The sequence below is a fragment of the Penicillium citrinum genome, assembly GCF_028827155.1.
Source record: "Penicillium citrinum strain IBT 23319 chromosome Unknown utg000001l:1.0-4955037.0:1.0-4956770.0, whole genome shotgun sequence".
Lineage (NCBI taxonomy): Eukaryota > Fungi > Ascomycota > Eurotiomycetes > Eurotiales > Aspergillaceae > Penicillium > Penicillium citrinum.
The window spans coordinates 4,273,425-4,287,587 of NW_026622686.1; the positions used below are offsets into that span (position 1 = coordinate 4,273,425).

Here is a 14,163-nt window from a genome sequence, read left to right on the forward strand (position 1 = left end):
TTTGTTATGATTATTCATTTGTTGTTATTATTCTGATCTCATTTACAAGCGTTGACTGGTCCACTGAACTCCTGCTGCCTCCAATCCCTCGTCTCCATCTACTAATACACACCATCCCTCGCCGCCTTGTCCACCATCCCCTGCAATCACTGCTTCGAAATGCGCATGGGCGAAGTCCAGTACAGCATCATCAAAAGTTCCCGGTTGCAACCAGACTGCAGGGATCCCCACCGAGTGGGCTTCTTGCAATAAAGCAAGAGTCACCGGAGGAGGAGTTACCACTGACAAGGAGGTTTGGGCGGGAGAAGACAGTCCGGATGGCGACGGCACCGTATCGTACGTACGCGAGGGGAGGGAAATCTGTGGAGCTCGAGGATTGAGGGGGGTCACTGGCAGTGAATGTTGGTGGTACCATGCCAGGACTAGAAAGGTCTGGTCAGTTATGATCTCCCAAGATAAAATGGAGAGATGGTCCTACTTTTATATCCAAACTTGCGGGAATCATTGCTAGCACCCGCCACAGCAAAGCGTGGAGAGGAGAAGAATCGCTTGACGGCCTCCATTGGGAGTGAAGTGTAGAAGTTATCGAGTGCTAGAAAGGAAAGTAGAAGTATACTGTAGGATATTTGAAGAGGAGAAAAAGGGAAGGGAGAGAGAGAGAGAGAAAGTCGAGGTTGATGGAGTTCCCCGCGGGGGCGACAGTATAAGCTTATATGAGGTACTTCTTTTTTCTATGGCTGTCCCATACTTAACAGAAGTACCCGTTGAACCTCGGCCGCCGCCGAACTGCTGCGACATTGCGCATTTCTCCTTCCGCCATGCTCCACTCAATCTTCCACCAAGAAAAGATTACATTGGAATAGTATTTCATTTGCAAAAGTCGTATGCCGCCCTTCGTCCCCGCAAGCGCTCAAACTCCGAGGACCCGCCCCCAGTTAAGCGCCAGGCCCGAGATGTTTCCCCCAAACCCTTCTCCACCGAGGACTCCTCCGATTCTGAGGAAAGCTCACTGAGTGATGTCCCCGCTGATATCACAGAGCCAACGCCAGTCAATCAATCCGATGAAGACGAGGATGATGAAGATGAAGATGAAGATATCGACTGGGAAGACGCAATCGACCCTAAAACAAGCGCGACAACTCCAACACTCGCCGGGCCCGAGCTCCAAGATCTCGAATTAACCCTCGATAAGAACGAGGCTCATGTCTCGGATTTACTCGATGGCAAGAAGGGCCCAACTAAAATCGAACGCCAGATTCGCATTCAATCTCACTGTATACATGTTCAATGTCTCCTCTATCACAACGCCATCCGCAACGCGTGGATTAACGACGCGACAGTTCATGATATATTACGTCATAAGTTACCGGAGGGGATTCACAAAGAAGTGAAGAGATGGCGTATCGCTACAGGATTGGAGTTACCTGAACCAAAACCAGAACCGCCTAAATCGAAGACCAAGAAGAAAGGGAAGCAGAAACAGTCCAAAAAGAAGGAAGAATGGGGCCCGGATTCAGAGCGCCTAGAACCGGGTCAGCCAGACATGAGTCGCGGAGATCCAATTATCACTTTACTTAAGGTGTTGGTGGCTTATTGGAAGACGAAGTTTCGTATCACTGCTCCCGGCTTAAGAAAACATGGTTATCGTCCTGTATCTTCACTGGAGGCTATCATTACAGATTTCAGAAAGGAAGAACATGACCCAGAGCGACATGGCGAGCGCATTGCCAATCTTGATGAATTCCGAACCGCCGCCGAGAACATGCAAGGCTCACGAGATGTCGGTGCTCAACTTTTCACTGCCCTTATCAGGGCATTAGGGATCGAGGCCCGGCTAGTGTCTAATCTACAACCGTTGGGGTTCGGTTGGACAAAAGCTGAAGTCTATGAGCCACCAAAGACTGATGTAGCCAATGCTGATGCAATGCCTGAAACTGGGCCAGAAGGATCCGAATCAGAGACTGACATGGCATCAGGCCGGCGGAAGAAGAGGAAGAAAGGTGCAGCTCGATATGACCAAGACCTCCAATTCCCAGTCTACTGGACCGAGGTCGCCTCTCCGGCCACGAACGAAATCATTTCCGTGGATGCTTTGGTACTTTCCAAGCCCTTAGCTCTCACTGCAGATCAGCAAGAAGCATTTGAGCCGCGTGGCGCTAAAGCCGAGCGTGCGAAGCAAGTGATTTGCTATGTGATTGCACACTCAGCCGATGGAACCGCCAAGGATGTTACAACTCGATATCTTCGACGGCGGATGTGGCCCGGTAAAACCAAGGGGTTCAGATTCCCCATACAGAAACTTCCTGTACCAGGTCGCCGGGGCCAGTTCTTTGAATACGATTGGTTTCGAAACGTCATGCGTGGCTACATCAGAAGTCCAGAACAACGAACCAAGGTGGATGAAATCGAAGATGCGAAAGACCTCCAACGGAAACAGCCAGAGAAAAAGAAACCGGCGCAAGCGGCGGATACCCTGCAAAGCCTTCGCACGTCAACTGAGTTTGTACTCGAGCGTTTTCTGCGCCGTGAAGAGGCTCTTAAACCTGGTGCTGAACCTGTTCGCACATTTACAGCTGGGAAAGGAACCCGCGCTAAAGAAGAGCCAGTCTACAAGAGAGCCGATGTGGTTAAATGTATGTCTGCGGAGAGTTGGCATAAAGAAGGTCGGCAGATACAACCTGGAGCAGTTCCCTTGAAAAAGGTGCCTATCCGGGCAGTGACTCTTATACGAAAGCGCGAAGTCGATGAAATACATCGCGAGACAGGCGAGAAGCCAATGCAAGGCCTCTACGCACTTGACCAGACAGAGTTTATCATTCCACCGCCTATCCGCGACGGGATCATTCCTAAAAACAACTACGGCAACATTGATTGTTTCGTGCCAAGTATGGTGCCTCGCGGTGCATCCCATGTTCCCTACCCTGGCACAGTCCGACTGTGCAAAAAGCTTGGAATTGACTACGCGGAAGCAGTCACCGGATTTGAATTCGGGTCTAAAATGGCTGTCCCTGTGATACAGGGAGTTGTCGTGGCTGCTGAGAACGAGGACTTGCTTAAAGACGCTTGGCGAATTGATGCTGCAGAGAAGCGCAAACGAGAGGAGCTGAAGGCTGAAAAGCGAATATTACAGACTTGGCGCAAGTTTTTATTCGGCTTGCGCATTGCTGAGCGCGTTCGAGAGGAGTATGGCGGTGGTGATCCTTTCGCGGACCGCGAACGAGATGCGCATAATCCTTTTGCGAAACGGAAACAACAGCCACATGAGCAGCATGATCGAGCTGATAGGCATGAGGATGATCATTTCGAAGAGGGCCATGATCCTGTGGACCACGGTGGTGGATTCCTTCTGCCTGGTGAAGGAGATCATGGTGACGGCGTCGATGGATTGATCGTCGAGGAACATAAAAAGGAGACTACACCCGAAGGAGAACATCCCAATGAAGGGTTATCACCACCTATCTCGATATCATCAGGACAGGGTGAAGGCACAGATGAGGATATCAAGGATGATCCCGACTCTGATTCTGCTCCTCCCACGCGAAGCAGCACACGCCGACGTCGGCGTGAGGGTTAGACGGGATCTTCAAAAATACATATTGCACTTCAAGATCTACAAGATCCATGTATGAAAAGACACATGAAATTTTCATTTACGAGCATATACCCGATACTGGATGGCTTCGGACGTCATCTTAAAAATGTCACTGCGACATACAATCATGGCCTTGAAGAGAGATTGTTCAAATAACTATGAATATGACTATTAATGATATCGACTAGCCACACTGAACTGCAAATTGAACATCCAAATATCATTTTATCGGCCAGCGTACAGAGCACAAAGACCTGACCACCGGGGTAGGCTATGTGTTTCAACCAACAACATATGAATAATCCGATATGAACCACGATATCCGGTCAGCCAGAGCCATAGATTGTTCAAACACCTAGAATAAGTCTCCCAGTCAGTTCATTCAAGTCACGTATAAGCAGGGACTACACTAATGGTAGAAACTTACATTCTACTTTGACTGTGGCTGTGTCCTCAAATCAATCAAACGTTGCATCTCTTGAACAATTTGATTTGCTCGACGTTTATTCCTCTGTTCCTCAACTGCTTCCACAGTAAGAACCTCTCGTTTGTTATAATATGCTCTGAATTTTCCTCGCGACCACTCCGATGCATGTCGAGTCACGTTGTCTTCTTGTCCGTCTGGTATGTTGGATTGAAGTTGGACTCTTTCAACCTCCTGGTTTGAATCTTCTCGGTATCTTGCGACGTAGTTTATTCTTGTGGCGAGTACATTGATTGAGAGGAGAAAGAGACTCAGGAGGAAAAGGTAGATGTTTTTGTTTGTGATCATTTTAGTGTGTGCCGGTGTATAGTAGTACAATTTGTAGTTGTTGACTTGGTTTAATGAAGATGTCCTAGTACTTAGGGCTAAGTAACAGTCATAGGTTATTTATAAATTGAAGGAAGAACGCTGAACTTGACGATCGCCTACCCTGCAGGTACTTATACCCATGCAACCTTTTGCCCAGCACTTAGATACCACTGGGAATCTGTTCTACGATCTCATGACTTTGCAAAAGAGTTTCAATTTCAATTGGTCAAGTAATCAAGTATCTTTGTGGGCCTGGTCACGGTCAATAAAAAGGGTAGGCTGTGACTAAAAGCCATACCTCGAAGTACGACCATGTACCACCTAATGAAGATATTTGTGTATCTTTCATGTCATGCGATATCCAAAAAAAAGAAGGACTAATTGAATTTTTTTTGGAAGAAGAGTTGACCAAACTTTCTGCAGTCTCCAACTTGAACTTTGCTTCCAGTAAATATCGGCAATATTTGAACTGTCAATCTGTGTTATCAATTGATATCAATATCCTCCGGTGCTGGTGCTCAGTATAGAGAATACTTCATGCCAAGAGTACCTTCTCTAGGTAGATGATACCGGTTGCCACGCACAAGACTAAATTTAAGGTCGCAGAAACTGACGAGACTAACATGCCCAGTCCAGAACAGTTACACGACGAAGGACATTCCCATACCACCCAGCGCTGTAGTACTTTCTTGGCTTCCTTGAGTTGATAATTGGGTTTTGACGTGATTACTTGAGAAATTCTTTCGTCAAAGGAAACCAACATCGATATTGATAGACTAGGATGTGTGGCATAGCCCCCCCGAGACAACCTCATTATAACGTTCAAGAAACCACCACTAGAGACTACTATAGAGAGAAGATACTTTAAGTACTATAATACTAATAATCATAATAATCTTGAAATTGATTTCTATGTGCAAACTTCCTAACAAACTTTTTGCTCGTAATCATGACAAGAAGACAACTTGAAGTCTGATATCAAGTAGACCTGTGAATCCGAGTCGACCCCCATACGGAATCGCCATCGAGGGGGGTATTATGAACTGAACATCTAATAACTAGGCACAAAACAAAGAAAGACCAGATAGAATGAGACGTGGGGAAGAAAAAGATACCAAGTTCAAACGATTGTCAAATTCAGTAATCCGGAAAGACTCCTCATACCTATGCTGAGCTTTTCATTATTTCCAACATTCATCAAATCTGCAAAGAAGGAAAAGACATCAAGTTTAGCGTCTGAAACCACGTCCAGAGCTTCCACCACGACCACCGCCACGGCCACCACGATCATTTCCTCTGAAGCCACCTCCTCGGCCACCACCACGAGGACCCCCGCGAGAGCCACCACGGAAACCACCACGAGGACCTCCACGACCACCGCGGCCAGGGCTGAAGCTCTTTTCAATGCGACCACCGCCGGATGCACCGGGGGTTTTGGGAGCACCAAGGCCACGACGACCAGGGGCTTGGCCCTTGGCACGGATGTTCTCACCAACGGCAGCAGCATCATCATCATCCAGGTCCATATCATCGTCACCACGCTTCTTCGCCTGGCCCATCTTGACCTTGCCCTTTTGGCCACGACGGACAGCGTCGGGACCACTGACGGCAGCAAGGTAAGCGTTGATACCGCTAGGTCCTTCGCCAGAACCAGACATTTCAACGTCACCGGCATCATCATCCCCGAGGATGAGACGGCCATCCGCGTCAAACTTGGCATTGCGCTTCTTCTTAGAGCCGGGTCCGGTGTTCAAGAAACGATCGCTAGGCTTGGTGGTGGAGATATTGGCCAGAGCATCGGGAGCCAGCAGATCCAGAGGATTATCCTCAGGGGATGTCTCACGAATGTACTGAGTGCTCTGACCGGACTTCTTCTTACCTCCACTGGCCTTAATACGAGCAAGGCCATCGTCCACATCGACATCACTAGCGCCATCGTCGGACTCGTCGTCTGAATCAGAGAAGTCGGAGCCATAGACAGCCTTGTCGAAGGCATTACCAGATTGTTGATCAGCGGCTTGCTCCTCGCCTTCCTCTTCATCTTCATCAGCTGCACCTTCCTTCTTCTTGCGCTTGCTACGCTCACGCTGCTTGCGAATGTTCACAACCAACTTGCGGTCATCTTCACCGACAAGGTTCTCCATAAGTGGAGCGCCGAAGCGGCGAACCAGTCGGTCAATGATGCCTTTAACTTTACTGCGGAGACGACCCTTGTGTTCCTTGTTCCAAGCCATAAGGTTGGGCACGAGGGCCGAAAGACGCGGACGCAAAGCCTCATCCGGCAGGATTACAACGGCAACCTTGACGAAGCCGAGGACAGAACGGACAATCTCCCGGTTGTTGCTGGTAAGGAAGAGCTCAACTGTCTGGACCAAGTCTGACAGGATCTCGGGGCTCAGTTTATTCTGGTACTCGAAAAAGAGACGGGAGAGCGCGGTGACAGATGCAGCGACCATGTGAGGTGATGAACCAGCCAGACCGGCAGAAACCATAGTGAAGAACTCCTCAATTGTAGCAGGGGCATCGGGAGAGTCGTCAGGCATGTGAGGCACCAGTGAGTTACGAATCATGGTCCCGGGAGGGTTCAACTCGGCATCAGTGGTACGGTTGGCGAGGTGGATAAGGAGATCGAAGGCAGCTGTGCGTGCCTTTTCGTTGCTCTCCTTGCAGCCTAGAACAACCTCAGACAGGATAGACGGGATAAAGTGGAGGTCGGAAGTGGGGAGGTGTGTGATGAGCTCGTGAATGGCGAGCATGCGATCTCGTCGACCAGATGCGGGGGTCTTATCTGTGGTGGCGAGCATGAGAGCGTGAAGCTCACCACTGCGCTCCTGAAGAGCTTCAATGCCTGTTTTGGTGGAGGCAAGGCGAGGGATGAGCTTGTATGCCTTCTTGATCAATTGCTGGTCGGGATTAGGCGAAGATCCGTTAAGGATGGCAGCAGCCATGGCAAAAAGCCCAGCGAAGCTGGAGCGAGGCAGGTAAATTGACATAGCAATGACCAGATCGATCAACGTATGGGAAGTAGGTGGCATCTTTGCAGATGATCCTTGAGGGGTGGGTGCCTCCTTTTGCTCCTCGGCCAAGGATGATTCGAGCATTGTGATGACGCGAGAAAAGGTCTCGTTAAGTTCCTATAATGTACAAAATTAGTCATCTATCTTTCTGAAGATTGAATCCCTGGGAAATTATCTTACCTTCTCGGGTGTGATGCTCAAATAGGCATTAATGCACTGCAAGATGTATCCGCGGTGGTGAGGGAGCGTCTGGCTGTAAACGTTGAACAGCACTGCAAGAAGGTTGCTGGCGAAACCAGATAGATGCTCAATGTTCTTCGCAGCGGCTGCCTTGGTGATACGGCGCTGGAGAATTAAGTCATCCTCCTCGGCCTCGACAGAGAGAATAGCCTGGTTAGACTCAACCAGGTTCTGAAGAGCGCGACAAATCTCCACGCGCAGTTCGGTCTGCTTATAAAGTACGTTGGACAGCAATTCGGCAAAGCTCTGGTCGAAAGCCTCAACAAGATCCAGGGGCAGCTCACAGTATCCTGGTAAGATGCCCCAAGTTTGCTGTACCAATGTTTCGAAAATCTTCACTTCGACGGATTTCTCTGCGGCGCCGAAGTCGACAATTTTCTGGTAGAGTGCCTCACTCAGAGGAACCATCTCAGAGCGGAAATGGCGTATATTTGTGTTGGTAACACTATCACGAAGGATGGGCAGCATCCATACACGTCCAATTTGGCCCTTCTTTTGCTCAATGATGTTCAGCGGCAGGATTTCTAGGACAGCCTCTGGGCCCATAGCCTCAATGGCACTGCTGAGAACACTGTCTGCCTCCTTCTTGCCATGGAATGACTCGTTGCTGCGCAATTCGCCGATTGTCGAAACAATATCGACAAGGAATGGGCTGGATTGCCACTTGTAGCAGTCGAACATTGCCGAGCAGACATTGAATACCTCCATCCATGCCGCTTGGTACTTGACCGAGAGCAGGTCAGCGGTTGCGCGGGCCAACTTCTCGAGTGTCTTTTCATCGTAGACAGATGGCTCGATGATAACGCTGTTAGGAATACAGTTGTGCAGGAAAGAGATAAGACACTCGGAAGCGGAGATGCGGATGTTGTGCGAGGGCGAGGCTAAGAATCCGGAAATGAGCTGGAAGAGGTCAGGCAGCTTCTCGAAAGTGTCTTCAGGACTGATTTGCGCGGAGACATCGTAGCCCCGCGAAAGTACAGCAATCCATGGAGGCAAGAGCTGGGAGTCATTTTGTGCGGGTTTGAGTTCGGAGATGGCGTCCAAAAGACGGGGAAGCTTAGACGAAGAGAACTCATCGGCCATGCCTTCAAAAATCACCTCGAATACCTCAAACGCACCCATGGTGATGTACTCGTTGCTAGAGCGAGAGGCATTCATCAATAATTCACAAAGCGACTCAATCTTTTTGCTTGGCCAGCCACCTGATGCGGTAGCAATTGTCTTCACTAACTGCAAGGAGTGAATGATCAGAGGCTCATGGTTCTCATGTTGGTTTGCGTCGCGTTTGCCCTTCTTTTGTTTAGATGCAGCTGTGATACTGTCACTCAGAGTCTTCATCGCGGACTCGGCGCACATATCCGCGGCCGGGTGGTCCAATGACGGGCTTGGTGGAGGTGTCTTGAGAACCTTGACGAGAGCCTCCTGTGCGCGCTTTCGCACCTTAGGACGGTGGTCAACTGACAGACTCAATAGACCAGCCGTCGCACGGCGCGGTCCAATTGCTGTGTGCGGCAAGTTCCAGGCTGCAGCATCCTGGGCAATGAGCAGCGATTCGAGACAGCCAATTGATGGGCGCAGCAGAGGGGCTTCAACTTCGGGAAGTGAAAGTGCAGGTGCGAGACTGGTGAGAATCTGAGAGAATTTCGAGCGGAGGATAGGTTCGGGAACGTAGGTGGTTGTGATATCGAGAAGGTAGACAACAGACGTCGCAAGATCCTTGTTCACAATACCCTGCTCGACAGAAAGGGACTGAGAAAGAAGAGCCAGTAATGCAGCAAAATATGCGGTCGCAGAAAAATCGGCCTTTTGGTCGCGAAGAGTGTCTTCAACTGCAGAAAGCACCACAGCGGTCTGCATGGATTGAATTAGGATCAATGATCTGCGGATGATTGCGACATGGGGATTGCGAACTTACATGGTGCTGATTCTGCAGCTTAGGAGACTTGATTTTCTCGAGCTTCTCCGCCAGAGTCGCCATGGTGACTGCCGACGACGAGGGGAGAAGGGAAGAAAGGAAAACGAGACGTGCGGGGGAGGCTGTTCTGGCGGTGATGCAGAAAAATCGTGAGAAAAAAAAAGGTACGGCGGGTTCTTGGCGCGGTTATCGATAAGCGCTTCTATTAAGCAGACCCATAGTTAGTACATCACTATGTACAGTACATATAGGGTAGTAAATATGTTCCAGATTTGTATTATCAAGATAAATACGGCAAGGATTGAAATGGTATCATTTATAGAATAATTGCCTCAATATTGTGCTGGTCCTGTCATTTCATTCATAGAACGGGTTAATTTATGGGTCATGTGATCTCTCATCGGTCCCAGTCTTGTCAGATATATACCTGGAACTTATTTTGGGATATAAAATATTCCACGAATATTTCATATGACAAAGACCTAACTTGGATTCTATTGATTGCAAAAAGTCTACAAATTGACTCTAACCGCATTAATAAAGTGGTGGATCGAGTGTTAGTACTAGATTGGGGCTGTAAGTACTTCGGATGCTTGAAGTTTCCCGAATATCTGTTTGACTCATCCGGGTAAACAACTACTCTCAAACATCTACACAACTTCCAGCAACTAGATTGACAGTACACCACTTATGCCTAGGTATCAACAATGGCATCCAATCTAAGTGACCTTCTTAAATCGGCATCATTGGATCTAACTCCTTACGAGTCTCTCTACCAATACTTCCATGCCAATCCGGAACTATCTCGACAGGAGAAATCTACATCGGAGAAACTTGCTGCCCATTTAGCTCAATGGAATGTCTTTGACATTCATACTAAAATCGGAGGATACGGTCTTGCGGGAGTCTTTCGCAATGGCGACGGCAAGACTATACTGCTGCGAGCAGATATGGATGCACTCCCAGTCAAGGAATTGACTGGACTTCCTTACGCAAGCTCAGTCACCATGAAGGATGCTGAAGGAGTTGAGAAACCAGTCATGCATGCTTGTGGTCATGATATGCATATAACATGTCTACTTGCTGCGGCAGAGACACTTGTCAAGCTGCGAGACTCATGGAGTGGCACGTTGATTGTGCTATTCCAACCAGATGAAGAGCGAGGCGGTGGTGCCCAAGCAATGGTCGATGATGGTCTTTACTCTAAAGTCCCGGTCCCAGACTACTGTCTTGGTCAGCATGTGATGAGAATGCGGGCTGGAAGTGTTGGTTCCCGTTCTGGTGCCATCATGGCCGCTTGTGACAGTATGAAGATCACAGTATTCGGGCGTGGTGGTCATGGCTCTCAACCTCATCAAACCGTGGATCCTGTACTTCTCGCTTCCCACATTGTTGTACGCCTACAGACTGTCGTCAGCAGGGAGATTAATCCCAATGATCTCGCCGTGTTGACTGTCGGAAGTCTTCATGCTGGACAGGCAGAAAACATCATCTCAGACAGGGCCGAAATTGGCGTCGATTTCCGGTCAGTTAAGTTAGAGATCCGAGAGCAAATCATCGCTGGAATAAAGCGTATTGTTGAAGCTGAATGTGCCGCGAGTGGTTCACCCAAACCACCCATATTCACACCAACAAGACGTTTCCCGCCTACTTTAAACGACCATGACGCTGCATCCCAAGTTGCGTCCACATTCTCAACACACTTTGATGACTTTGATGGGGATGTACCCAGAACGAGTATTGCAGAAGATTTCTCGACTCTGGCGACTTGTCGAGGAATACCTAGCTGTTTTTGGCTCCTTGGGGGTATTGATCAGGATTTATGGGACAAATCTCAGACAGATTCAAGCACAGAGGAGATTCCGGGAAACCACTCGGCTCTCTTTGCCCCTGTTATGCAGCCAACTATGAGAAACGGAGTGGATGCGCTGTGTCTTGGTGCCTTGACTTTCTTGAGAAAGTAAGCGCCTGCATAGATATTACGTTCTTAGGCAAACTGCTAGATAGCTTATAGCTACAAGGTTGTAGCTATCTCACATCGTGGTTCATTCAGGGAATGGCTTGAATGACTTAGATGATATATTTTGCTACATCGCCTTCTGCATGAAATTTACATGCCCGGTTAAGAGGATGATTTTTATCAGTTACTCGGAACCGTCAATTCGTCAATATTGCTTTGAACTAGTGTATGAAAAAGGAGCCCAATGAGGTAGCGGTGTCGCCGAAGTAGCAAACTACACATCTCGCCAGTAATGGGATGCGAAGGAACAAAGGCAATTTCAATATGCAACAGACTGAGACCTCTTGCCTCAGATGCAACCTGTTCAAAATTCGCAGAAGGCCCATCGTATAAACCCTGTCGATGTGTTCGTGATACTTCCCAGATATCTAATGCTACCTTGAGATAGGCATGCAAGAGCAACACATACCGCCCAAACATCTACCGAAATCAGAACGGCAGACTATAATGAAGAGCTTTGTCCGATGGACGTTTGTTATCCTATCATGAAGAGCGCCCAGCTGTTTCAAAATTATGGCACAAGAGTTTGGGGCTTCGAGGATAATTCGGGAGACTGCGCCGGCAGAAGCAAACAACAGTATTTAAAAGAGGATCTCGCCGCTGTGCTCGGGCTCGAATCCGAGTGCCGAGAGCTCAGTGTGTCGCTTCTTATCGCCGGATTTGCGTTGGCTGTCCTCTTTCTTCTTTAGCTCGAAAACTTCCTCAAATGGCGCCTTAGTCACAGTGGTAGGAATATCATCTTCACGGTCAAGATCCTGCATTTTTTTGAGAATTGTCATATTAGCGTTAAATGAATCGTCACATATTTCCGGGATCCTACATACCACCTCTCCTAACAAAAGTACATTCTCTCCGCGTACAAGGAAGATGCCGCGGGGAACATCGGCATATAGCTTTCCGGCATAAATACGCTCAACGGTATCTTGAAGCACGAGGTTTGCTATATGACGCCAATGGCGGGAAAATGTGAGCCCATTATCCTATGTATAAAGATCCGCTATTTGATAGGGACATATCATACCAAATTGGTCCCAGCTTCGGAGCACTCCAATCAATTTCCTTCCGTCGCGCAGAACCAGAACAAGTTTCTCTGTATCGCGCATCAATATCTGAAAGGTTTGGTTGCTTTTCGTGCCTTTTCACGTACTATCTGTCAAGTCCAGAAGCTGAGCAGCGGTTGTGAACATTTGAGGGGGGGAGTTGTGGTGGGCCTCCTGTCGGGCCCTGGCTAGCAGGTCCTAATGCATTTTGTTGCTGTTGAGGATTTCGCTGCAGCTGCGCATTTGGAGGAGCGTCGTTGAGAGAGAGGCGCTCCATGATTTTAATGGGCGGAGATGAAGGTGGGGGTGGAAGAGAGAAAAGCGGATGTGGGCTGCGTCGGTTCGCTCTGAGAGGGTTGGGATCGAGAATGTTTTCAAGTGGCAATTACTATTAGGGCGTTCTCATTCTGGTCAAGGCTGCACAATCGATTTGAGAATTGCAGCCAGCGTTGGAGGTCACAGTTGGGCGAGTTCTCCGGAATTGAGCGATCCAGGGCGGTGAGTTTGTTCTGTTTGCAGCCAGCAGGGCAGGAACTATAAAAAACTACAGGTTTGATCATTATCGTTCTTTAAGCCTAGAAGGCTCTCTTATCTGCTCCTGTCAGGATACACTAATCGCAATGAGGATCTTATAAAGTCCAGTGTTGGTGACAATACGACTTTTGTACTAAGTAGCGATGACTATAGGTGATGATATTGGCTACTCTGGAAGTTTATCTGCACTTTGATCGGAATATACTTCATTCGAACTTCTACGTTGTGTTCATTGAGTGAAGACTCTACGATTTTAAATGCCAGCTGATTTGATGCTCCGAAGCTTTGTTGCAGATATAACGTCGTCGTTACATGAGACTCATGTAACCTTTTGGGGTTTAGTCTAACAGGAAATGATCCTTGGATCTTGCCTCCGAGATTGTATATAAAGTGCTCTCACACATGATATTCTGAGCTCAAGTGATGATACTTGTCGTAGTACTCCTGGAAAAAATTTTACCCAGCTAATATCTAGGTAGTGATGAATGGCATTTGCACGGCTGAGGAAGGTTATCTTTGATGAGAGTATAGAAGAGACGAAGAGTATAGAAGAGACGGTGGCTAGATTATGTCTCTAGAACCCTACCACAAGAAAGATGCATTGTTATTGTCAGAAAGCGGCACTCAGGGGACTGGAAACAGTACAGATTATTTTCTTTTGAAGACTTGTGGACAAAAGTGAAATAATGGCGGTCTTGCTGAACTTCTACGCCATGGCATTCACATGCATGGATGGGATAATACCTAGACACTAGCATCAATATATACACTCGAAAGACAGCTGTCTGAAATGATGGAAATCAAAGTCATTGGAAAGCTCAATATATTACTAAACAGTATCTGTATAACTGAAAATATAGAATATACTAAGCTGAACTCCAGGAACCTATACAATAGACAAAGCACAACGTAAACAAACAACCAAACGCCATGGGTATCATATAGAAAGTCTCACAAGACCATCAAAAGTAACGTCAAAAAAGCAATCCCAACCCTCACAGAACACGCGAAT

At 48.0% G+C, this 14,163-nt stretch overlaps 5 protein-coding genes across 5 annotated transcripts; 2 read left to right on the forward strand and 3 right to left on the reverse strand.

The window, feature by feature from the left end:
- Positions 1–42: 42 nt before the first annotated feature.
- Positions 43–563, reverse strand: N7469_001616 (CoA-binding protein; the record flags this gene model as incomplete). The annotated part of the gene is made up of 2 exons (XM_056640536.1): positions 43–422; positions 479–563. The coding sequence occupies 2 exons, from the start codon at positions 561–563 to the stop codon at positions 43–45; spliced, it is 465 nt and encodes a 154-aa protein (XP_056506293.1).
- A 170-nt stretch (positions 564–733) lies between these two features.
- On the forward strand, positions 734–3,574 carry N7469_001617 (Rad4 family protein; the record flags this gene model as incomplete). The annotated part of the gene is made up of 1 exon (XM_056640537.1): positions 734–3,574. The coding sequence occupies one exon, from the start codon at positions 734–736 to the stop codon at positions 3,572–3,574; it is 2,841 nt and encodes a 946-aa protein (XP_056506294.1).
- A 2,040-nt stretch (positions 3,575–5,614) lies between these two features.
- N7469_001618 (mRNA-binding protein RRP12) lies at positions 5,615–9,620 on the reverse strand (the record flags this gene model as incomplete). Its single annotated transcript, XM_056640538.1, has 3 exons — positions 5,615–7,519; positions 7,583–9,493; positions 9,558–9,620. The coding sequence occupies 3 exons, from the start codon at positions 9,618–9,620 to the stop codon at positions 5,615–5,617; spliced, it is 3,879 nt and encodes a 1,292-aa protein (XP_056506295.1).
- Positions 9,621–10,264: 644 nt separating this feature from the next.
- N7469_001619 (M20 family metallopeptidase) lies at positions 10,265–11,521 on the forward strand (the record flags this gene model as incomplete). Its single annotated transcript, XM_056640539.1, has 1 exon — positions 10,265–11,521. The coding sequence occupies one exon, from the start codon at positions 10,265–10,267 to the stop codon at positions 11,519–11,521; it is 1,257 nt and encodes a 418-aa protein (XP_056506296.1).
- Positions 11,522–12,158: 637 nt separating this feature from the next.
- N7469_001620 (U6 snRNA-associated Sm-like protein LSm1) lies at positions 12,159–12,894 on the reverse strand (the record flags this gene model as incomplete). The annotated part of the gene is made up of 4 exons (XM_056640540.1): positions 12,159–12,332; positions 12,402–12,517; positions 12,599–12,702; positions 12,725–12,894. The coding sequence occupies 4 exons, from the start codon at positions 12,892–12,894 to the stop codon at positions 12,159–12,161; spliced, it is 564 nt and encodes a 187-aa protein (XP_056506297.1).
- Positions 12,895–14,163: the final 1,269 nt, after the last annotated feature.